This window comes from Lygodium microphyllum, chromosome 29, assembly GCF_053477565.2.
Source record: "Lygodium microphyllum isolate KBCC chromosome 29, Lygodium_microphyllum_v1.1.10, whole genome shotgun sequence".
NCBI lineage: Eukaryota > Viridiplantae > Streptophyta > Polypodiopsida > Schizaeales > Lygodiaceae > Lygodium > Lygodium microphyllum.
The window spans coordinates 26,805,492-26,832,095 of record NC_141163.1 but is presented as its reverse complement, the minus strand read 5'-3'; the positions used below and the strand labels follow the sequence as shown (position 1 = coordinate 26,832,095).

The window sequence follows — 26,604 nt, the reverse complement described above, 5'->3', positions numbered from 1 at the left end:
AAGGCAACGGGACGAGTGAAAGAGGTCATCCGCCAATTGTGAAAGCCTTGGCCAAAGCTTGAGGTGGACGGACTCGGGAGTGGCCCTAGGTTGTTGCTTTATGCATTGTGGGTCGATCGCACTACTCACAGTGTGACTACAAGATATATGCTAGCTGAGTTGATGTATGGGCAGAAGCCAGTCATGCCTTTAGAGACTTGCACACTTACTTGGAGTGCTTTATCGTGGCAGCAAGAAGAAATGACAAGAGAAAATCTTTTGGATCTTTGTATTCGCTAGTTGGAGAGAAGACTTGATATTGAGAGAGCAATTCAAAAGCTCAAAGATGCTAGGATTCACAACAAATTCCACATTGATAGCAGACACAGATTGAGGCCTAAAGAGATTAAGGAAGGAGATCGAGTATTGGTATATGACAACAGTCTAGACAACCAGTATAATGCTATTCGCAAGGTTTCCAGATGATGGTTTGGGCCCTATTTAGTGCAACATGTTCATGAAAATGCTACATATTCCTTAGCAAAGCTTGATGGTACGACCTTGTGGATTTCGATTGTAGGGAAGAGAATCAAACTGTTCAAGAGAAGAGATGATACAGTCTATGTAGTTGAGAAGTTGGATGATGCGATTTATGATGGATTTGAGCCAAGAGATGATGAAGATGAAGATGTGGACGTTGAAGATGCTTTTACAGAAGATGAAGAGATTGCATTGACCGTCGAGCTTGGCGGTGATGAGGATGGGTGGCTGTGGCCCATCCGAAGGATGTGCAGGTTTGGAGCGGGTGGATGTGGTGACACTGCACGTCTACCACTGCAAACCTGAGGGTGGATTTTTTTTCTAGGATTTTGAACTCTTTAGTTAGTGTTATTATGAGTTTATTTTCCGTTGTGTGTATCTTTTGTGTTTGCATTTCCATGATGCACGAGCACATGTAGTTAGGCTAGGCACAAATTCTTCAATGCATTCATAATTTTTTGTGTGGAGCATCGCTCGATTGATTGCATAGCATGGATTCTAATTTGCAAACTGCACGAATGATTGGGCATGAAGTTCTTTTTCAAAACATATTCTCAATAGGGCACATTGCATGGAAAAACATGTTACTCTTTTGAAGGCTTGGTTTTGGACTTTGCTTGTGTATTAGAGCTTTGGAGAGGCTGAACTCTTGGTAAGATACTTTGACTGGCTTTACCAATGGGGAAATAATTTCTTTCAATGTAACCATCAAGAAAAAAATGTGCTTGGAATTGTTGGTTTTGTAAAACATCAAAAGAGGTTGTTTTCAAAACTTCGGAAGTGGAAAACATTGAGTTGTCTATCAGATTGGAACATTAGATACAATAAGAGCTTTATTTGCCTCTCAAATTGTGTGTAAAGATGATGATCGCTCTCGCAATATAAGTGCAAGATAGCGAAATCAGATGACTTATTGGTAGAGGAGGTCGGTTTATTTATCAAATGAGAAAGGTTATTGCAGCTCAGATTTGTGTCATGCTTGCACAAATCAAATCTTTCTTCATGTGCCTTCTCCACCAATGATCTAATGCAATTGTATGGGACTCCTGCCCTTGTAAGAAAAACATTGCATGTTATTTCATCAATGCTCTATGACAATCCTCATGATAAGGTGCATAGACCTCCAATGTACACTCAGTATGCCTCACTTTCTAGTGGTCACCTACATCATTCTACTTATTCTCATTAGGTGGCTCTATGATGGGTCACTATGGCCGTAGTGGTTCTAAGAATGTATATCCCATACATTCAAGTTGATCCAATGGTATTGCTGAAAGAGAGCTTATGATTTGTATGTTGTGTCCTACAAAAATTGACGTTATTATTGGAAGGGGTGGCAATGTGGTTTGCAGAATTTGGAGACTATGTGAAGATACTTATCCACGATTGCAGGGTCTGGTTAGCAACTATAGTTGAAAACGATCTAAGGATGACGTAGTCTCTAACATGAAAAGAGGATGCTTTCCTTCAATGCCTCAAACATAGAAAACAATTAACATCACCATAATGCTATTTTAAAGCTTTTCTAAGTTTTTTTTTTGGAGGTGATGATCTGTTATAAATAACGACGAAGGGAACGACAAGGGAAGGAGGAGCTCGGAGGAGACATAGAGAGATCATCGGCAAACGCTGCTGCTGTGATAGAGGTGATAGAGGATGAGAAAAATGCTGGGAAAAGGGATTGAACAAAGGGGCAAAGTTGCAGTAGGAGACACGGACCGAAGAACAAGGGAGGCAACGAAGCGGAAGAAGAAAAGGTGGAGGTTGAGACGATCGATGAAGCCTTTTGGGGTGGCCTACTTCGTGATCTCCATGAGCAAGGACGAGTCTAGGGGGAAGTTTGGCAAGAAGCCGAAGCGTGACGACCTCGTCATCATTAAGTCTAAGCGCGCCAATTCCTCTGAGAACACAATATTAGTGAGTTTGGGAATCTCCCAAATCCCATTTTTTGAATACTAAAAAGGTGGCACCCGGATAACATGCCCATAAGTTTCTCAAAACCATAAGATGTGACCTATAATTGGAAAGCGCTTGAAAAATGGAATCTATTGAGCTATAGAGTGTTCAATTTGGAGTTATACTGTTCAAGTTATGACAAATCCAAAGATTCGACCATGTGTCCCAAACTTATGGGAAATTCCCATATTCCCCAATATGATGTTTGAGCAGATATTTGTAATTTTCTCTGAAGAAGCTAAGAGCACTCGTCTGTATACCGCAACTGCAAGATGGTAATCCAGATGCTGCGAAAGCTATTGATGAGATAAATTCAAGGAAGAGAAGACTGCAACAGGGGTAACGAGGATGAAGCCGTGAGGAAGAAGGTCAGACGACACGAGTCGATGTGTGTGACGAAGGACGGGACGTAGCATATGATGTAGCTAAGAGGGGAGCAAAGCGGACGACAAGATGATGAAGAGTTAGCCACACTCTGCCATAGCCACCCTCCTCTCCATTCTAAGTATCGATCCATCCTCCTTGGCATCATCCAAAATAAACTCCATTTTCACAACCTGCGCTGAGCAGCGTCCGCGGATTCATCCCTTAGTCTCCAAAAGGAACAATTGCAATAGAGCCTTATTCTCATCAGGCCTTTGGACATCTCGCAACTCCGCAGTTGCAATACACTCCCTTTCTTGTGATGCATCTTTGCCTTCCATGGCTCCAAATACAAACAATGACTACGAATGCAGGAGACATTGACAATCCTAGTGGAAGATTTTGTTCAAAATATTTGTATTGTTGAAGATGTTTTCAAGCCCTTCCACTTAGCCATTTAATTGCAATACTTGAAGGCTCAGTTCTTATGCTCCTCTAGCAAACTTCCTTCTTGAGCTTAGCATCATATCCATGATGTCATGTGCTTAAAGCTTATGGATTCTTTATGTAATAATATATTCAAAAACCCATTTTTAAAAAAACCATGTCAATCTAATCTCTCTCTTGAAGGCAAGAATTTTTAAAAACCAGCTCGAAAGAAGGACAAGTGAACTCTCTGCTTTACTATGCTCCTAATCAACAATAATTGAACAACATCTTCTTTTATTATGGTCTTCAACATGTACAACAAGTATACATCCATGAATTTATTTTGAGTTCTCATCATCTCGCTTAGCGTCCCTGTGATGAGGGACATTCACGATCCACGTGCGTATTATTCTGAGCAACACGACTAGTCTATTTGAGCACGTGTTTCAACATTCATAGTTTTACACACTAGATGTGCCTTTGCTATTGGCAAGGTGGATGAAAATCCTAGTTTAATTTCTACTTAATCTTGTAGTGTACAAACCTAGGCACACGACTACGAATGTTAAAGCACGTATGCTCACATTTTAGCTAGTAGAGTTGTCAGTGCCAGACACGAGTGTGGGTATGAATGCTAATGCTTTGCTTAGCTCTAGAGCACATAAATGATAGGTTCATGTTGAAACATTGATTCTTTGAGTTTTCTTATTAAAATCTTGATACTCCATTGAACTACTCTAGTTAGGGGTAAAGCTTAAATACAAAATGTTAAGGGTAAAGGGGCTTATTCTTATGCCGCCCTATATTTACTATACATTAATGGCACACCTATACACTAGTGGTCACGCGTGCCCATCATTTGCACTTTATTCTTTATTCTTTCAGTGGACATTCGAGAAGCTTCTTCATCCTTTGCTTTAGTCTAGATTCAAAGTTTGAGCTCAATGTTTCATGGTAACCATTGTTTCTTCGTCTTGAGCTATGCATTGAGTCTTCCCTTTTCTCGACTTGTTTTGGCTTGTTGAGGAGCTTCCCAGGGCTTAGCTTAGAGCCTTATTTAGTGCTTATTAAGTTGAGGAGCATCCATTCTATCCATTTTGAGTGGATACAGAGCATATTGCAGAAGTCATGGCCAATTATGGCAACTTCATATCACATTCATATTTTGGCTATACCTTTTTCATACAATATCGGATTTAGGTGTTCTATAGCTAGAAATGAAGAGCACGATGAGAGTTACAGATTTGAGCACTTAGATAGTTGATTTTCTATAGTTTTCAAATCTCCATTTTACATAGGACATACTAGTACTAGTTTAGAAAGCAAACAAACAATGAGCTTCATTATGCATATTTAATGCCTCACTGATGCTATTTTGGTGTCTGGATGATATGCTTGTGCTTAGAAATGCGCTTGTGGGCTGATTTGATTCCGTATGCTTTGGACATTGACACTTACCTTTGTCAGTAGCCCGTATGGTTTACTAATACTTTCAGTTCATGATAGTCTTGGTATATTGGTGATCTATGCTTAGTAAATGCTAGTTGCATTTTGTGAATCCTAGTTGCTATTCAGATATCCCTGGTAGTGGAAGCTTGCTTTCTTGGCTATTTTTCCACATTTGGATTGACATATATCGTTGTCTTTATTTCAATAGCATTGTAATTATAGTTTTCAGCATTGTCTTGGAGAGCAGACATTGTACTTTGATAGTTTGTTGCTTGTAGTTGGTGGATAGCTCTATACTTAGATATTCTCTCCTATTTTTCCTTTGTTTTGGTTGAGTTTTGGGGGCTGATTTGCAAGAATTTACAATAGTCCATTCTCTTGGATTTTGCAATGGTATACTATCATTATGGCTAGTTCCTCAAATGATAGTTCTATTTTCAATATTGAAAAGCTTGATGGCACAAATTTCACCTATCAGAAGATGCAGATATTGCAGGTATTGGTTCAAAAGAAGCACATTAAGCCATTGAAAACCAAGAGTGTAAAGCCGGAAGGCATGGATCATGATGTTTGGGATAGGTTGGATGAGCTATGCAAATCCACTCTTATATTCCCATTGTCTAAACATGTTTGTTTCAATGTTGTAGTACCTGAGGATAATACTTGGCAGTTATAGGAAAAGATACATAATCTTTATGACAAGCAAAGTCATGCTTCATAGATGTATTGCTTGAAATAGCTAATTGATCTTTCTATAAAGGAAGCGACTACTTTGTCTGTGAATTTGAATGAGTTTCACTTGATTTTTAGCCAGATGACTTTGCAAAGCATTGAGTTTAAGGATAATCTTCCTCCCTTGTTCTTGCTTGTGATACTTTCCATACTATGCTAATATGCCTAAGAATGGTTTGAAACTCTAGGATGTTGAGGGTGTCTTAGTCATAGAGAAGATAAATAGGAAGAATGTGGATGTAGCCAATATTTCTCATGCATTGACTATTAGGTGCCGACATGATGGCAAGGGTGGTAATGACTGCCGTCATGGTAGAGACTCACATAGGTCTTAGTCTCGCAGATAGTCTCGTAGTAAGTCCCTTGGTCATAAAGCTTCTCTTACATGTCATTGCTATAGAAAGTAGGGTCATATTAGGCCATAGTGCCATAAGATGCGCAATGATAAGCGCAAGGAGAAGGACAAGGCTAAAGTGCATGATAAGTTTGATAATTGTAGCTTTGTTCCTAGTAAGTCCAGTGTGAAAATTGAGGAGATAAATGGTGTGAAGCTTAAGTTTGATGATGATTACATCTTGGCAGGTTCTTCTCTTGATGTTAGTCTGTTGTTTGATGCCTCATCTACTGTTTCTTAGTGTTGGGTATTGGATTTGAGGGCTTCTTTCCATGTTACCCTGCATAGGGATTTGTTTCATTCCTATCGCAACATGACATGTTCTATGAGATAAAAAAATATTTTGGCATTGGATATTATTGGCATTAGTGATGCTAGACTAGAATTTGCTCCAAGCAACACTTTTGTGCATGAGAAACACGATGTTTTGGCTTTGACCAAAAGCCTACTCTCTGTTGATGGACAATTGGATGATGTAGGATATCATGTATCTTTTCGTGATTCTGCGTTGTAAGATCACTTGTGGGAATCTTGTCCTTGCTCAAGGTGCCAAGGCTGGTACCTTGCTTGTGTTTAGGTCTATTGACCATGTTTTGGATGTAGTTAATATAGCACATGTATCTTTATGGCATCATACATGGACACACGTTCTTAAAAGAAATGAAAATGCTTTCTTGTTTGTAGTACTTCTGCTCCTTGACTACAAATATTTTGATTCATGTGATCATTATCTTTATGGCAACAGACATGTAGTTCTCATAAGAAGTGTGGTATTATGTGCATGGATGAGCCTTTGGATCTTGTTCATTTTGATATATGTGATCCCATGCCTTGTTAGTCACTAGGTGGTGTGAAGTATTTTGTGACTTTCATTGACGAATATTTGCATAAGATTTGGGCATATTCCATAGAGTAAAAATTAGATGTATTGGCTACCTTTCAACGTTGGCTTACTTTTGTTGAGGACTAATTTGGGTATAGGCTGAAATTCCTAAGGTCAGATAATGGGAGTGAATATGTCTCTAAAGCATTTTAGCAATTTTGTGATGAGTGGGGTATTAAGCATCAATTGACCACCCCTTCCACCCCATCCCATCATGGTGTTGTAGTGTGCATGAACACGATGATTTAGGAGAGAGTTCGTGTAGTATGCTTAGCCAGGTAGGCTTATTGCTTTATTTTTAGTTTAAGGTAATCGCTATTGCTATAAACTTGATAAAAAAATCTCCATGCATTGCTATTGGTTGTTAGATTGTAGAGGAGGTATGGTCTAACAATCCTTTGCCATATGCATATTTGCGTGTCTTTGGATGTTAGGATTTTTTCCATGTTCCTAAAGATGAACACAATAAGTTGGATATTAAGTCACTAAAATGCATTTTCTTGGTTATGGGAATGTAGGTGAGATGGGCTATCGCTTATTGGATCCACATGCTAGAAAGGTCATTCGTATCCATGATATTGTTTTCCATGAGGAGAAGATGCATAAGTAGGTTGAGTTGACGTACATACGGTGATCTTTCAAGAGGAGCCTCTTGTTACTGTAAAACTAGCTAGACATCTTGTAGAGCTAATGCTCCAGTGGCCCATGATCATGATGTTAGATAGGATGTATGGGTGTCACAACCTATTTTGCCGCAGTCTCTAGAGATAGACTTCAACCCTTTATGGACTACGTTATGGTGATAAATTTTGGTAAGCCTTTTACATATGATAAGGCTATATATAGGTGATAGTCACTCTTGGGAGAGGGTCATGTAGTTTGAGTTTGATTCATTGCAAAAAAATCATACATAGGATTTGATCCCGTTGCCTAGTGGAGAACATGCATTGCGATGTAAATGGGTGTACAAGTTGAAGAGTATCCCTAGACACCCTAAGTTGACATATAAGGCTAGATTATTTGGTAAGGGTTTTAAGTAGGAGCATGTTACTTGACTTGATGAAGTCTTTTCTCCTGTAGTCAAGATGACTATCTTACGATTAGTTTTGGCCTTGAATGCATAGTTAGATTTGGATCTTTATCAAATGGATGTAAAAATGGCTTTTGTGCATGGGGACTTGCATGAGGATATCTATATGTAGTAGCCTTAGGGCTTTATGAAAAAGGGCAAGGGATACCTAGTGTGCAAGTTGAGAAAAAACCTTTATGGCCTTAAGTAGGCACCTAGGGAATGGTACCATAAGTTTGATGTTTTCATACATTCGCAAGAATAAACTCACAATGAAATGGATCCGTGTTTATACATGAAGAAGGCTCGTGATGGTAGCCTTACTATCTTAGTACTTTATGTAGATGATATGTTAATTGCTAGAAGAGCTCATGATGAGATGAATGCTTTGAAGACTTAGCTCAAGAGAAGAGCTTTGAGATAAAGAACATGGGGCACTCTTTACATATTCTTGGTATGTGCATCATGTTTCATTACTCTAAGGGGCTTCTTTACTTGTCACAACATGCATACATACAGAATGTGCTTGAGTGATTTTATATGCAGGATGTTAAGCCTATTGGTTATCCTTTATCTTCCCATATGTGAAGGTCAATCAGGACAATTGTCCCCAGTCAAATAAGCAAAAGGCCGAGATGGCCAAGATCCCTTATGCATTCGTGCCAAGATCTCTTATACATATATAGTGGGCAGTTCCATATATACTATGATAGCCACTTGCCTTGACATAACATCTACACTAGAAGTTGTGGTACTCTATATGGCTAAATGTGGTTAGTGACATTGGGATACCTACAAATATGTGAATTTGCTATGGTGGCCAGGATACTACAATCATCGGTTACACTGATTTCAACTATGTAGGACATGCAAATAGTAGGAAGTCCACCTTTGGGTATGTCTTTACTTTTGCTGGAGGTGTTATTTCTTGGATGTCTAGAGTGCATAAATACACGGCCTTATCTACTATACTGAGGCAGAGTATGTTACAACCACTGAGGCTTGCAAGGAGGCCCTATGGTTAGGCTGTTTGGTATGGCGGATCTTGGTATTACTGTTGCATTCGAATTCTATGAGTGCTATTTAGTTGGCCACAATAATTCAATCTTCCATGCAAAAACTAAGCACATTGAGGTGCGCTATCACTTCATTGGGAAGGTGGCAGAGGACAACTCTATTGAGCTTATCAAGATCTCGACTAATGAGAATCCTATAGATTTTCTCACTAAAAGTCTCTCAACAGAACCTTTTTGCTTTCCTTAAGAAGATGATGGGGTAGGATGAGATGACATCTATTCCTCATCTTGTTGTACTCTATGTACATTTGTACTTTGTCATTTTTTTCTCACTCGAGGTATATTCACCTTTAAGTGGGAGGTTGTTGGGGCACCTATGCCTACGCCACCCTATATTTACTATAGATATTGTGATTGCACACCGGTATACTACAAGTGATGGGCACCCATCATTGTTACTTTATTTTTTATTCTTCTAGTGACAATTGAATAAGGGAAGGTTGGTTACACATTGTGATTGCTAGAATTCCCACATATGGTGTGTCTCTCTCTTGCTTTCTTGCTCCATTCGCCATAACTCTTGCTTGGCTCTTGCTTTTACTTATGTATTTCCATTTGAACTCTACCTTTCACAAAAAAGTAGAAACTTCATTATAAAAAGAAAATAAAAAAAGTTCTACAATGGTTACAATTTTGAGTGCAACACAAGTAATGGATTATGGGATCATCTTTATAATTTTGTCTCTTTCATTAAACAATAAGGGCCCCTCTTTTCTCTTTCTTATGTTTAATATCATGCACGTGTGCGCGCATTCGTGCACGTGCATGCACACGCACACGCACATGCACGCACGCACTCATTCAGGCGCGCACGCGCACGCGCACGCGCGCGCACACACACACACACACACACACACACACACACACACACACACACACACACACACACACACACACACACACACACACACACACACACACACACACACACGTAAGAGTTTGGTCATACCTAGGTGGAGTAGGGGTAAGGAGACCCCACTCCCCCCACTGCCACAAGGTTGCACTCTGTGTGAATAGGGGAGTAAGGTTTCCTTAATAGTGGATTACATTGGCTAGACTGTGCTAAAATCGAAGTGTTAATGCAATGCTAGTAGGAGTAATGTTTGTGATTCATCGATGGCAAATTTGGGTTGTTCGTTACACCCAATCCACTCATCATACCTAACACTAGGAATAAGCTTGCTTTTGTCATTTCTTCTAAAAACTATTTGCTATGTGAGTGGTGTAATAATGAGGATAGAAACATTGCATGCAAAGCTTGTAAGCCCCATTGCCTCTAGGTGTGATGGGTCTCTAAGCTTACCAAGTTTTATTCACTCACATGCATGCATTTAAATAAGTACATATAGGTACACTCATTTGTCTTCAAAATCACGAGCTCATGATATTAATCATTTTTGGTGAATTATAAACACAAAATTTCTAAGATGCATATATATGTATTACAAGATATATTATTCTAGATAAATCTTTTGACTCTAATATTTGATATTTTCATTAGCAATATTTGGGTACCTTTAAAACCAAAGTACACTTTGTCTTATATAAGAGAACATCAAAGCAAGTTGATAAATGAATCAATTGAATTTGGATTTGATGTTCCAGAAAAGCTACATGCATGAAGATAGGCCAACTTATATTAACTTCATTGGTGACAACCTTCTTATTAGCATGTATTACCCTACTATAAACATACATGCACACATTTTGAACATCATGGTTTAGGTAAAGAACACTTGTTTTTATCAAACATCCACATACATGCATAATTGGTGTTTTAAATAGAAACACAAACCCAGTGGCCTCATTCTTGTAGTCCCTCTTCTCCTCTTTTGTCTATTAGTCTTTTTGTGGTGAGTCTTGGCTTCCTAGCCTCAAGAATGGGCTTCCATACCATGGTATGCAATGCAAACATGAAATGGTTAGATGCATAAGGAGTAATCCTAATGGTGGTTGAAAACTGTGTGGAAGATTCTCACTCATGAATGTAGTTGGATACCTTTGTAAATTGTCATTATTCTACTTCTTCGATAGTTGGGAGTTTAGCATATGAAGCTCACAAGGAATGTTTCTCATTTTGCTTCAAGACATCTTGGATTACTATTGTAGGGTTTTAGGAGCTACTTCTTTGGCACATAACTTTCTTTGGGCGCATCGGATGTGATTAATGGAGGTTAAGTGGTCAAAGACACTAGAATGACTATCTTGATGTTTTCGATTGGTGTATAATACAAGTGTTTTGAACACAATATCATGCCAACAAAGCAACTTACTAGCTCCACATGGTGGTTGAGAGCCTCATCTAGGTAGTCCCATACATCCTTAAACTACAAGATTCGACTCTAAATAAACACCCCCAATTGGCATTATAAGCTTCAATGCAATCTACTTCAATTGACAACACAATGGACCCATTAGCACATGGTTTGAGAACCATGGCCTCCAAATGGACTCGTCACCATTTGCCATAACAACTTGCTCACTACAATTTATGATAACAGCTTGGGCGCACCTAGTGTGTGGCTCAACCACTTGAAGGTGAATTAATCACCACAATGGATGTCACCAAGATGCTTATTGGGAGCACATGGATATGCATCATGAGGATCACTTAAAATGAAGATGGCCTTTTACAAGGTTGTGCTGTAGGCTAGCTGGGGAACTCCTCACCACAGCTTGGATGCACTTAGTGTGTGCCTTAACCACTTGAAGGTGAATCAAGTCACCACAATGGATGTGCTATAGGCTATCTAGGGAACTGCTCACCACAACTTGGATGCTCAAAAAGCCTAATTGTGAGACCTCTCTTGGTATTAGACATCATAGTCTTGGTATTACCAAAGCCTAATTGTGAACAGTGAGACCCCTCTTTATGCAAAAGGGAAGCATCCTACCCATGGTAGTCAAAGAGTCTTCAAACCCACAAGCTTTTGGTTGTAGCCTCAAGATTTAACCATCTAAGCTACCACTTTGAAAGCTATAACCACCTAGATTTTGCAGCACCTGAGTATCTTCCTCCTAGACAGAAACACCTCGGTCCCAGGACTATAAAAACTAGCACACGATCAAATCAACATCAGTGAAAGGCCTGTTTAATGGCTGGTTTATGCGATTGCTTTGTCAACTGCTTTGCAATCATCAGGCAAGGCCTCTTATAATTCCTAACTTACAGAGCTATTTCCTAGCTCTGTTTATTAGTATCTGGATGCTGAATCATAGTACGATTCGGGGGACTGGGGGTGTAACTGGAGGAGGATCTTCTGATCAAACTATTTCATCTAATTCGTTTATGCTACAAACCATATAGCCAATAATATGAGGTCACTTTATAGACCTTTGTTGCTTATGGTGCACTAATGAATTTTGGCAAAAAATTTGTTAGGAAACTTGCACCAAGAGACTTGAGGAAAATTCTTCCTGTGACAAGATCCCACCTTAGTGTTGCCCTTAAATCTTTTCCTTACAGTTATTTTGTTAAGGGAAACATATGTCAGACAACACCTGCCAAGGGTGGCAGTCACCACCCAAGAAAGAATCAAGAGTGCACGGATTCAATGCTTGAAACAGCCTCTCCTTCAAGAACGTGTATGTGTTGACTGAAACAATGCATGCATATTGCAGACAAGATGTCATACAAAAACACACGGAAAATGTAGGTCCATCACGTGTGGGCACTACACGAGCCACTCTGATGCCTAGGGAGAGTCCTGTTGGATCCCTGAATGGATGGAATGCTTTTTTGGGGGGAAGCCCCTAGGTATAACGGCTTGTTAGTCTGACATCCTATCTCTAGCTTGAGGGCATCACCTTTCGGATCTCTGTTGCTCGCTTTTGGGATGGATGATTCTCATTCCATGCATATTCAGGCATCTATGGCAAATTTTTGGTCTAACATGAAATGGCACTATGAAAACATAGCCCTAAATTTTTCATTAACCTTTGCCCCAGCTACCTGGTAAGTCATATGGAGTGTTAGCAAGGGTTTTATGATATTGCCTCCAATCATCTTGCTTAATGTAGCTATTTGATCGAGGGTCTATATCACATAATATTATAGCTCACATGTTGCTAGCAGCTCTTCTATTGCTTAAGAAACATTGCCATGCAGGTCACTTGATTGTATCATGTATTTTACTGCCATATGACAGTTATCACAAAATCTGTAGAAAACTCTTGAACAAACTCGTTTGGTACTCCCATTTGAAAGAATCAGGAGCCTCTTTTGAGGAGGGAAGTTGTTGAACTCACTGCCACTGCTGGAGTCCTATGCCTAACTACCACATTTGGTGTCTTCAGAGTTTGGAACAAGTCAGTAGATGAATCTCAATGATCAGCCCCACAAATGGGATGTTTCAGCTAGTATTTGTTGCAAAGTTCATGGTAGACCCACATAGGAACTGGATTCTCAAAACGTCCATAATATCCCCTATACATGTGTGTGTTTGTGTTTATATTTATTGATTTATATTTTCATATTTATATTTATATTTATTAATTTGTAGTTACATATTTATAGTTATATTTATTGATTTATAGTTATATATTTATATTTATATTACCACACACACACACACACACACACACACACACACACACAGAGTTGCTAAATTTAAGATGTGACCATGTCCACAAAGGATCTGGTATCTTGATGGTTGACAATTTGTGAAACAGACACCTGAAGTCCATAAACACAGGAGTGGGTTTTCCATAAAATGCCTTGCATGCCCTATCATGCTCCATCCATTAAATGCCTTTTGAATGTCATATCCATCAACTAAACTTGAATGTCCTATCAACACCATCCATTAGTTGCCTTGAATAGACACCTCAAGTCCATGAACCCACAAGTGGTTCTGTCCAGAAAATGTCCTATCATGTCCTATCATGTCCATACTGCCCTTCAAGAATATGGCAATTGGTAACTGGAAATGGATGCTCTGATTGGTGAGCCCACATGACTCCATGAGGCCCACATGTGGATCCCAATATTAAGTTCCTAGAATGTCCTATAATGGTCATTGCTGATGCCTTCTTCAAGGATCAGAAGCCTGAACCCAGGACCTCATGAACTAAAGCTTCAAGTGGATGACAAAACTGAGACAACCGATAATCTTTTCAACTCCCTTTTCTGCTCAGCAATTATTTTGATGTTAGACAGCCACCACTAGGTACAGCATCCTCAGGTTCCAGCCAAGACATGCTTGCACGTTCACCACGATCACAAGCACCAAGTAATGTAACCCATGACGCTAATGTAGGCTGATGAGGCATCTCAAAGATCAGATCTTCAGCATCCTCCAACAATCCAGCCCTTCCTAGGAGATCAATTAGACAGCTGTAATGGTCTGTAGTAGCTGTGATGCCGTGATCTTGAATCATAGTTTGAAAGAAACCAAATCCGTCTTTCACAAGACCAGCATGACTGAAGGCATTTAGAACACTCAGAAAGGTGATTTCGTTTGGCCTTACTCTTTCACTTTGCATTTGATAGAAAAGTCCCATGACTTCTTTGCCTTGCCCATGTTGTGCATATGCTGCTATTATGGCATTCCAAGAAACCACACTCCGTGAAGACATTCTATCAAAGATCCTTTGTGAAGCTTGAAGGTTTCCACAGCTACCATACATATTAACTAAAGCAGTAGCAACAATAAGACCAGATTCATATCCACTAATTACAACTTCATTATGTAGCTGCTCACCTTCATCAACAGCTGCCAAACTAGCACATGCATCAACTGCACTTACTAGAATAATTTCATCTGGTCTAATCTGTTTTTGATACATTGTCTTAAGTAAATCAAGGGCCTTCTTCCCTTGGCCGTTTTGAGCATATGTAGCAATCATTGCACCCCATGTCACCACACTCCTCTCAGGGAGAGTATGGAATAAATCCTCTGCAACTTCCAATAAGGCAGACTTTCCATAAAAGTTGATAAGTGCAGTATTGACTGTGATATCGGATACAAAACCTCTGCAGACAGCTTGGGCATGGAAGTGCTGCCCCTCAGCTACACCTGAGATTGCTATACATGCATCAAGAATAGTCACGAAGGTCACTTTGTCAGGTATCATTCCTTCCATGTGCATTTGCTGAACGAGCTGAATAGCCTCTTTGCAATGGCCATGCTGGACATAGGCTGCCAACATGCTATTACATGACACTGCACTCCTATCAGCAATTGCATCAAATACCTGGTGTGCCTCCCTTAGACTCCCACATTTACCATACATGTAAACAACAGCAGTTGCCAAAACACTATCAGATTCAAAACCATACTCCATGACCTGGGCATGAGTGTTAACACCTTCGTGAAGGGCCATACTACTGGCACATGCATCAAAAACAGACACAAAAGTTGCCTTGTCAGGGTTCACTCGTAATTCTTGCATCTCACCGAAGAGTTCAAAGGCTGCTTGACCTTCTCCATGATGTGCGTATGCTGCAAGCATGGCATTCCATGAGATCACATTACGAGCAGGCATTTTGTCAAAGGCCTTGCGGGCCTCAGACAACTTGCCAAGATTGGCAAACATGTTTACCAGTGCAGTGCCCACAACAACGTCACTCTCAATTTCTGTGTCCACAACACGAGCAAGCAGCTGCATACTGTCAACGTAGGCTTCTAGACGTGCACATGCATCTAACAAAGCAACAAATGTCACTTTATTAGGCAATTCAGCATGGTGCTGCATTAAATCAAAGTGCAGAAGAGCATTCCTACCTTCATAATTCTGGGCAAATGCACAGATCATAGTTGTCCATGCCACAACATTTCGGGAGTCCATGTTATTAAACATCATCTTTGCTTCTTGCAGCATACCACACTTTGAGTACATGTTCAAAAGTGCAGTGCTAACTACAACATCAGGCTCATATGCAAGCATGACAATATGTGTGTGTGTCCAATGACCAACATCTATGGCTGAATCATTCATGCACACACTGAGAATGCTAACAAAGGTGAACTTATTGGGCTGGACCCCATACGATCTCATGAGCTGAAAGAGGCAAATAGCCTCTGTGTCATTACCCTCACGGGCATATGCAGCAATCATGACATTGTATGAAAATGCATCCTGTTGATGCATTCGGGAAAACACTGCCTCAGCTTCTACCATGGCCCCACACTTGCAGTACATCTCGACGAGAACATTAGTGTGGTACATGTCTGTTTCATATCCAGATTCAATCATGTGGGCATGAACAAGCTTGCCATTAGACAAGGCTCTTTCTTCACCGCACAACTGGGCAAGAGAGATGCAGGTTTTGATGCTTGTGTCCTGAAGCTGCTGACATATGGTTTGCAGGATGGAGCAAGAGAGGTGGAGGTTGCCATATCTGGGTCCTCCACCTGCTGGCATATGGTTCCCTTGCCTGAGCTAAGCTAGGAAGTCACATCTGTCTCAGGAGTTGACAAAGATCCCTACAGGATTTGCAAGGTAACAAAGCATAGTGCAATTATTCACTCTATGACAAGGAATTGCTGCAAGCCATCCAAGCCAGGATATGATGCCACGCCATGTCTGGATGCTTACAACCAGCATTCCTCCAGGGGGCCTGATCAGGTCACCATGTGCAGCAGTCTCTCTAGATTAACAGAGTGCCAATATAAGTCAGTACCCTTGGATGCTTCTCGATCACAAACCACCACGCTTGGAGACATTGACCCGCATGCTTCCAGACAATCGGGTCATCATGTGCAGCAGTCTCTCTAGATTAACAGAAAGCGAGTATAAGTCAGTACCCTGGGATGCCTCTCGACCATAAGCCAGTTCCTCTTCGAGAAATTAACTAGCATACCGCGAAAGAAGTATGATCAGACCATCATGTGTAGCAGTCTCTCTAGATTAACACAGTGCTGGATATGGAGGCTTCTCGATCACAGCAAACGCTTCTAAGGGCGTTCCCAGAAGTACACAAAGACGGAATAGCAGATACCAGGCGACCACACGATCACGGAATCGTGTCCCAAAATCTCCAGATTTACTGCCTTGTGACAGTTGTTTGCATCGAGCAAAGGAGAAACACTAGGAAAGACAGGCATAACTACAATTTGAACGGGTAGTGATCACAGGCATGAGGCATGCCATGTGCCCTTGAGACCTATGCTGTTTCTCACATGATGGGTCTTTAGATTGTCAATACCTTGGCAAGGGTCTTCTAGATCCTACTCTGATTTCTAAGCCCTTTTAGTTGCTCATGCAACATTGGTTGGAATGTTCACTTGGTGAAGTTGGCTGTTTCTTTGAGAGCCACTATTGCATGCATTGCCTCGTTTGGTAGGCCTCCACCAGGTTTTACTTGTCAATTCTCTTGATTGATAAGTTCCTTGATTTAGTCAACTAGGTTAGCCGCTAACTCTCCTTGCCAAGGGTGACTTGAGATGGTCAATGTTTAGTAAAACCCTAATTACTGATCTACCTGACTCGATCTTTGAGGTAAGTTGCAAGGCTATCAAACAAGGCACACTTTTTAGATTGTTGGGCACATCAATGGGATTTGGGGTAGCAACGAAACACTGACGAATGTGGGTAATGAGACAGAATGCAAAGTAAATTGGACAAATGGAATGACCTCTAGAAAGGTTCCATCTCTAGAATAGTCGTCCTAAACCACATCATTCTACCCACATGCTTGACCTCCAAAAAGGTTACATCTTTAGAATAATTGTCCTAAACCACATCATTCTACCCTCATGCTTGTATTTTCTAGAGTGCTAGTGCCCCCCCAACACTCATTTATACTAGTTGGAGTCTCTCTATTGCAATTATCTTTGTAGGGGGAGATTCAAATCAATTCAAGACCCAAAAAGTGGCTTGGAAAATTTGCACTCTCCCTAAGAAATAGGGAGGATTGGGGATCCTTGATGTGCATTCTATGGCATATAAACTGGCTCCAAAATGGGTACTAAGATTTTCGGAGTAGCCTAAGGAGGATTGGTTCATCCTTTCTATCACACTCTCTACAAGTTCAGAGTTTCTTCCTATCCAAGACTCACTAACCTCTCGCTACATAATGTAATAATACAAAGTTTACCCCAGTTGGGGCATCCCCCTTACTAAACAAATCTAGGAGGTTTGGCAAAGGTACAAACCTTTCCTTAGTCTCTAGTCTAGACCAAAAACTATAAGTTGGGGAACACATGACTCCATCTAGGTTAGCATTATCATTAGGGCCAAAAACGCTTCAAAAAATGCACTTTTGTTAATCACGGGATTAAGGAAAGGGCCAAAGAGAGTTCGCCACGTGTGCAAGAATATGGTATTCTTGTCTCCTCTTTTTTAGAGATAGTGGAGTCCATTTCGTGATTCTCTCTTCTTTTTTAGCCAAAACCCCTAAAGTCTGACATGTTTTGGAGTCCCAAAGACATTATTTACTTACAAATCTGACAAAATACATGACAGAGATGTGATGAAATTAATAATGAGTTTTTTGAAAGTCGGGAGATCTTTCAATATTGTTTTTGGCGCCCAATACATACTCATTTGGGTTCTTGGCGCTACTTTTTAGTTCATTCACCCCTCTTTGAGCTTCTTTCTCTTCGCTTTCATTCTTTTCATGGCTTCCTCTAGGCGCCCTTCTCGTTTAATACACTCTTGCACAGTCTATAGCCAGGGAGTAGATGGAAATTTTGAGCCCAAAACCTTTGCTGTAAATGATTGGGTTACCATGCTGCCATCTTGCAAGGGCTCCCATAAGGTGAAAAGAAGAAAACGAGAAGATATAAAACATCACTGGAAGGGGCGTATCATTGCCTTCAAAATTATGCCCGAAGGCTGGTTTGTTAAGGTGCAACATGTTTACATGGTCAAGGATATGCACTTGCCTCCAAACGAACGTGTTCCCCAACAAACACATTGTAAGTTATAAGTTGAATAACGTATATAATTCTTTTCCATTTATGCAAGTTCTAATAAACGGTTCGTCATTGTAGATATCTTTCCGTCAACAAGTATTGAATGGCAACCTGTGGAAAGCCTAAGTGGGACTTTCCATGCCATTCATAAGGTATTGGCAGACATTATTTATGCCGATCAAACTGTGTCTTTTTATAGTGAATGCAAGGTTTTTATATATTATGCACAGTATGTGGTTCCCTCTAAAGCGGATAGGTATGGGAATATCGAAGATTTGCCATTGCCAAGTCTTTCATCTCTAAATTGGGAGATTCTTGACAAGGTAACAGTGCAGAGTTTCAAATTCAAAATATCTCAGGATATTAAAAAGTCCATGACAGTTGGAAGGATCTCACGAAGAATACGTTTATCATGGTTTGTACCCCTCCATATCTTCGTCGCTTGCTTCAAAACAGCAAATTTACAAAGAACGAAGGTATCCTGGTTAAGTAGAAACTTTTCGGAAGAGGATTTGGACAACACTATAGGGATGCATTGGAAATCTAGAGAGTGCGATCATAAAGGTGATATCTTGAGGTGCAGTGCATGCCCTCAATCCTTGGCTTTGGCTTACAGTATCCCTCGCCAAAATCTTGCTTTGGCCTTTGATTACAGGCGATACAAACGAAGATTGGGTATTTGGGTTCCCTTGGATTCTGATACAGAGAACACAACATATAAACTTGTGGTGCACGTTTTTCCGCATGAAGAAGTAAAGAAGGTGAGTGTTACTTCCAATTGGAGTCTGAAAGATGTGAGGGATACCTTGGAATTGCTAGACAATACATCCCCTAGATATAAGTTCAAAGTGAATGGTGTAACAATTGGTAAAAGAGCCGAGCGCTCTTTCTTTTGTACGAGTTGTTTGTCTCCCACAATTGTGAGTTTGGGACCTTAAGAATGAAAACTTGGCAGGAATTTATCTTAACAGACTGTCCTCAAGATATTTTTTAATGGGAACTTCATAAGCTATCGTGAAGCAAGTCGCCTTTTGAATGTGTATAAATAAAATGTACATTGCATCCGATTTATAAGTGAAAATTTTCATTACACAATGAGGTACAAAAATTGCATGAAAATGTACAAGGCCAAAATAATAAGGCTCGTGTATAAAATGTACATTACATTCGATTTACAAGTGAAAATTTTCATTACACAATGAGGTACAAAAATTGCATAAAAATGTACAAAGCCAAAATAAAATGGCTCGTGTATGCTTATGTTTGCTATTTTCATTCTTTATCGATTTCTTCAAAGATATTTTTCCTCACAGGGCCTTTCTTTGATTGTTGAAAAAATTTGACCTTTACAGGTAGTCTCCTTTCTTGGGGCTTAAGAGGGGATGGATCAAATTTAAGAGGAGAGAGCACTGGCATTCCTTTTTTCTTAGACTTTGCAGCAGTGGTCCCATTGCCTTTTCCCTTGCCCTTGTCTTTACCATTGCCATTGTCCTTACCCTTTCCCTTGACCTTTCCCTTGCTTGTGCCCTTTGCCATTGAAGTTTTGGGAGGAAGAGGGGAGTCAGGATCATACGGTGTGATTGCTTTGTCTAGAATCAGCTCGATGCATCTCTCCCTTATCCACCAAACATATGATTCAGGATAGTCTCTACACTGTAAGAATAAATGTTATAAGTTAGTGAAAAGAAATCATGATAAGGGTTACACAAACATCAAATGAAATAAACTTACATTCACTCCTTCTATTTGTAACAGCTTTGAATCCACTGTTCTGCAAATGTTTGAGATAACTCTCCATCCACAAGAACGCGCATCGCTTTGCAATGGAACTTCTTGTAGAAGAAAAGTATACGGTCTTTGAGGATCAGCAAGATCCTCGTATGTTGTATCCAAAAATGTAGAAACGAGTCTAGCAGCACTGCAAAAGGAAGCTTTGTAAGTTCAAAATATTATTTATAAAAGAAATCAAAGTAAGTAATTTTCTTCCAACATACATTCGTGCTTGACCGTGAACACCGCTGAGAGAATTCATAAAGATAATTTCCCTTGAAAGACAATTAATGTAGATGAGACTCCAATGCCCTCTGCAAATTCATAAAAGAGGTGAGTAGAAGGGTGAAAGCAAATGAACATAAATTCTCCTCTACAGTAAAAGAAAAATACATTTCTACATAAGGGAAAAAGATGTGGTAATTTCTCACACTATCGAAGCTATGAAAAAATGGTGAAATATTAGAACCAGATTTTGCAAAAAGTCCCACAGAGAGAAGTGGATCAACAATGTATATGGTTCTTCGGATATCGAGAGTGAGAGAGGACACCAATGCCCTGCAGATAATAGCAAAAGCTATTCAATACCAATTTCATCCAAAATATAATTGAAAAGACTTAACTTATGCAACAAAAAACCTTACCTTATGCAACAAAATACCACGGAGTCAGATAGTTGGAGATCCCTTTTTTCCAACATGGGCTTGTCCTCGGGAGATATACTAAGATATTCCTCCTCAGATTCCCCAGCAACATTCACAAGAATCTGCCCATACACTTTGCCCATCCTCTCGCCGTTGACGGGAGCAAGTGATGCGGCTTTCCTCTTGTAAACATCGTCTTCAGTTTCAAACACCTCCTGATTTTTTTCACTCAAGAAAGCCTCTTGCTGGGTGGCACCCCTTGTAGGGTAAAGGTCACTAACATCTTCAACATTTAGCTTTTTCTCTTTCCTGGACAATTTTGGGGGAACGTTAAGGATTTCAAAGGCTTTTTGATCATTGGAAGGCAAGGGCCTCAGGACTTTGTCAAACCTATACCTCACTTTGCTAATGATGCTGAAATCTTTATTCATAAGGGTGATCCTATGAGCATGGGCGGCAGCAATGTAAGCGTCGTTCATGAAATCAATAACAAAATCTTCTGCGGCCTCTTGCAGGGCAAGAATGGCTGAGAGTTGCCACTTCTTATTTAGACCAGAGACAGTTGCCACTTGAGACAATCTATCAGAGATCTCTTTAACCACCCTTATAAAAGCAGCTTTTGGAATGACATGCTGTGTAGCTCTCTGGGCTTTCCTGATCTCACTGAAACATCTTTGCATATAGAAGAACCTGGACTTCCTCTTCCTCTTCTGTGGCTTGGGGTGTTCAGTGGCTTCAGCAGATGTGGGCTCAGGTACCATTGTAGGGAATGAATCTTTCACAGGGTTAGCCTCATCCTTTGCTTCCTCAACTTCAGGTGAAGAAACATTTATGGAAGATGTAAGGACAACACCTGGTGTAGGAGGGATTTCTGTTGTAAAATGCTCTGGAGCCTGTGATGGACCAGCTTCTTCTACCCCCTTAGATTCATCAAATTTTAACTTTCTTCTACCCCCACTGTCCTTCCCATCTATATACACTCTTCTTGCAGTTTGCTTTGTCCTTGCCATCCAGAAAAGGTAAAATAACAACCAGAAGGACAATAACTGAAAGACAAACTGGCGAGGAAAGTGACGAAATGAGCAATTCCGATATGGCGCGATATGAACAAAGCAAGCAGAATGAAACAACGCCCTCGCTCCGTATCGGAGATGAGAAGATGATACGGCGCGATTAGGAGAAAACGACCACCACGTTTCCGCGCCCTCGCTCCGTATCGGAGATGAGAAGATGATACGACGCGATTAGGAGAAAACGACCACCACGTTTCCGCGCCCTCGCTCCGTATCGGAGATCAGAAGACGATACGGCGCGATTAGGAGAAAACGACCACCACGTTTGCGCGCCCTCGCTCCGTATCGGAGATCAGAAGACGATACGGTGTGATTAGGAAAAACCGACCACCACGTTTGCGCGCCCTCGCTCCGTATCGGAGATCAGAAGACGATACGATGCGATTAGGAAAAACCGAGCTCACCGTTTGCACGCCCTCGCTCCGTATCGGAGATGAGAAAATGATACGGCGCGATTAGGAGAAAACGAGCTCACCGTTTGGACGCCCTCGCTCCGTATCGGCACACCCCTTTTTGCTAGCGAAGAGCTCGAGAATTGAAAAGTGTACACGTCGGACAAATGACCACTTATATACCCAGGTAAATCATGACACGTGTCCGATACTGATTGTGCCACGTATCTGCATTTATGGTCCGTATCCTACGTGTCAAGTAATGACCGGTCCACTTATTCGCCACGTGGTTTTCGGCCACGTGTTGCCCAACGGCTACTGCCGCGTGTATGACACTAACGGGTACTGCCAGGTGGCATAATCCGCGCCTACATAAGGGTGTGTTTCTTATCTGTACGGCTTTTTTCGGTTTCTGATCTTTGTTTCTACTGCTGATACGGCGCGAGGGCGACTGTTGGTTTTCTTCGCTTTCCTCTCTTCGCTTCGTTTTGGAGGTTCTGTAGATCTAGTGTTTTTTCAGCGTTCCTGAAGCTCGTGTGACCACCTTTGTTGTGGCTCTTGCGCTTCTTACTGGGATCACCGATACGGCGCGAGGGGGCCTTTCCGTCTGAATCGTTTCTCTCTTATCGCGCCGTATCGTCAGAAGTTGGAAACATGTCTGAACCCATACAATCCAAGGTTTCTTCAGGAACTGGTAAAAGAAGAAGGCTTTCAAAAGGGTCAAGTGCATCAACAGCTGATCAGCCTGTGCATTCTTTTTCCTCTCCATCCTCTGCCACCAGTGTGAGAAAGCCAAGTACATCTCCAGGGAAGCGAACGCCAGTAGTGAGAGGTCAAGGAGTATCAGAGCTCATTGATATCACTCCATCAGAGAGGCTACTTGATTTTATGCTTCAGAATGGAATGGATCTCTCATTCTATGGAGTTGTGAAAAATATTTTTAATCCTGATTGGGAACTTGACAAAGTTCTGAAATCTTGTGAAAAATATATTATGGAGGACTTTTTGGAGTTTGAAACTCTTGCAGGTCCTTCTGTTGAAGTTGGCACAATTGACTATGTCCATATTCCCATTGGGTCAACAGGAAATGAAAAGGCAGTATTTACTAGGAAGTCCAGGGCCCACTCTATGGAGAGGTTTCATTCAACAGACATATTTTGCTGCACTCATTCCAAAAACTGCAAGATGATGAGAAAATCTGCTGCTTTTATTATATTCATCCTTGTTAAATACCCTATGAAAGCTGAGGAGCAACAGTTGGAAGGAGCAAAGAGTGCCAGCTTTTGCATGTTGGATGATCTGGTAGATGAAAGGGAAACAGAGGAGGTTGTAGATACAGATTTTGAGGCTTCCATTGCTGAGAATTTGGATGTTGCTCACTTCAAAGCTGAGACTATCATTGAGGAGAGCCAAGGAGATACAAACCCTCAACCTGATGAGAGTTCTCACCATATTGTTCCTTCCCTGCCATGTATACCTTTCAAGGACAAGGAGTACATTTTACTATCAGATATTCAAAAACTTTTTAATCTCAGGGAAGATTATTGTCTTGCAATTATTGTAGAGGCATCTGATGCTGCTAATGGGATAATTGACACAGAAAATGAATCAAAGGAAGAGATTCTGAAACTTGATAAAGAAACTCTAGATGATAAGTTTATTGATGCTGGTGAGGCATTCTCTCTTTGTTTTGAAAAGGCCAAAGAAGCTGAAAAGGAGTTGAGTATTACTGATGAGGACTTCGATCGCATTCAAAGCGAGCTCGGCATTTCCAATTTTGGAAGAGAGGAGTCTGAATATGTTAAAGAATTGACTAACACCAATGAGACAGCATCATCAATTAATTTATGGAATCCGTTTAAATTGGAGTACGATGAAAATCAAGTGGTAAGATAATTTTGAATTTGCTTTTACACATTGGTAGGTTTACATTTCATGCTCATTCAGTATGGCTTTTATTTGCAGTTGGAGATTGCCGATACAGATAACTTCTTGGGGCGTGGCAAAGGATCGAGAGCTGCTAGTAACACCACCAAAGACATTGCACTCGGCCACTACTTGGCTAGGATTGACCCTGAATTCTTTTTTGTACTTCATAGTAGTTTCTCAGAGGACGCAGCATGGCCGATACTTTGTATTAAAGCTCTTACAAGGCTTCTAGGTTTCTCAGGATTACAATATAATGCCCACAAAATAATGTTTTTGGAAAAGACTGCAGCAATTAGGATTTTTGGCTACGGTCCAGGTTACTCTGCTTCTAGAGAAGGATACTTTTTGGCATTTTCATCCTACGCCTTAGCTGCAGACAGAACTGATGTAAAATCTATAGTTGGCTACAAGAGAAAAAAATTTCTACGTTATAGAGGAAAGATTCCTGAGGAGGAAGAGAATGTGAGGGTTTTGGAAAACTAGCTTTGTATATATTCTTTCTTATATATAAAAGTGCGATTGCTCATGTGTCATTGCCGTCTTTTATTTGCATTCTTTGAAGTTGTCGTCGAAAAAACCAGTTGAATAGCTCCTCCAAAGCATTGCTTTTTGTAACTCCTCCCCCATGCCTTGTGCTTCGAAAATAACTTGTGCGTGCTTGATAGTGGGATTTTTCCATGCCTTGGTTGCTATAAGTTGCTAAGGGGCCATGCTCCTCCACAAAGAAAGGTCCATGAATATGAAGAATATGCTGCAATACAAAGTAACACAAATTTTATACCAATTGAAAAACCTGTCAAAATAAGCCGATATTAAATAATTATTACTTTACCAGATAAAAAGTGATATCTTTTTCTCCCCATGCCTCTTTTATCGCCTGAACAAGCTTTGTGATTGATCTTTTGAACTCTTCCGCATATGTATATGTTGTCTTATGTTGCCTGAGGAGTTTCAGAAAAACATCAAGGTGTATCTAGACCTCCATTCTAAGAAACGCAAGCCTCGGCGTGCTTGCAACATTTGTTGTGATCTCACATAGCTCTCTCCAACACTCCCAAGCCGCATTCACCTGCTTTCCTGAATGATTTCCTAAGAATCGTCTAGCTTTTGAGCCTCCCATAGAGACATCGGCCAAGATATCTCTTGTTTTTCCTGAAAGTATTGGATCCTTTCTTAAGTGAACTTGGCCCCCATGAAATCCCATTTTCGATAGCAATGCCTCGCATTTATCAATACACTCATCTGATAAAGATAATGGCTTAATGGAATATACGTAGTCGAGATGCAACTTGAGAAGCTTATCGATTATTCTAATCTCTGCATGCAAAGTACAAATATGAACATTCTTAAGAGAGATGGAAAGAATGGGATCCCAGATGTCTTCTATGTTTTTAAATTTACTCAAATCTATAGAGTCTCTATTTGGGGCTCTTCTTACTGGTCGCAAACTACTCCAATCTTTGGATCCAATACTTTCCATGCAATAAATGCAAGGATATTTTGCATTTGCACCATTACATATTCCAAGCATACATTTGATAGTTTTCAAATCAGCACTCATATGCCATTCCACATTAAATTTACCAACCCCATCAACTACCAACATTTCGCCTTCACTTTGAGACTTAATGATATTTGGAATACCTGTATGGTTGAACAACCATTTCAACGTTTGATGATTTTCAATTGGTACCTGAGCTGCACCAATCCACCAAATCTCCATCTCAGATTGGATCTTATGCAATGGAGCTTTGCCCTCGCCATTGCCATGGTCCAATGCCATGTTCATGAGGCAAATGCTAATTCTTTCCATCTTCTGTCCCTTTTGAATCTGTGCTTCATCCAACTTCAAGGCAAACTTTAGAACACCATAACTTTCTTCTACTGTGATTTTATACATGTGAACCATTGCAATTTGCACCTTTTTTAGATCAACCCATATATTGTTAAACTCATTGTAATAAAAAATTGCCTGTTTTTTTGTTTTTCATAGGACATAGACCTTTCGATGTGAAAGTAATCTCCAAAAACATGTGGAATCTTGCGATTCATGGAAATTCTTGCAG

The 26,604-nt window shown here is 40.4% G+C and overlaps 1 protein-coding gene across 1 annotated transcript; it reads right to left on the bottom strand.

Annotated features, from left to right (window-relative positions):
- Positions 1 to 13,078: 13,078 nt before the first annotated feature.
- LOC148010466 (pentatricopeptide repeat-containing protein At2g39620-like) lies at positions 13,079 to 17,011 on the bottom strand. The gene is made up of 2 exons (XM_087672088.1): positions 16,675 to 17,011; positions 13,079 to 16,585 (listed from the first exon to the last, which is right to left on the bottom strand). The coding sequence occupies exon 2, from the start codon at positions 16,233 to 16,235 to the stop codon at positions 14,010 to 14,012; it is 2,226 nt and encodes a 741-aa protein (XP_087528214.1). The 5' UTR covers positions 16,236 to 16,585; positions 16,675 to 17,011; the 3' UTR covers positions 13,079 to 14,009.
- Between the last annotated feature and the right edge of the window lie 9,593 nt (positions 17,012 to 26,604).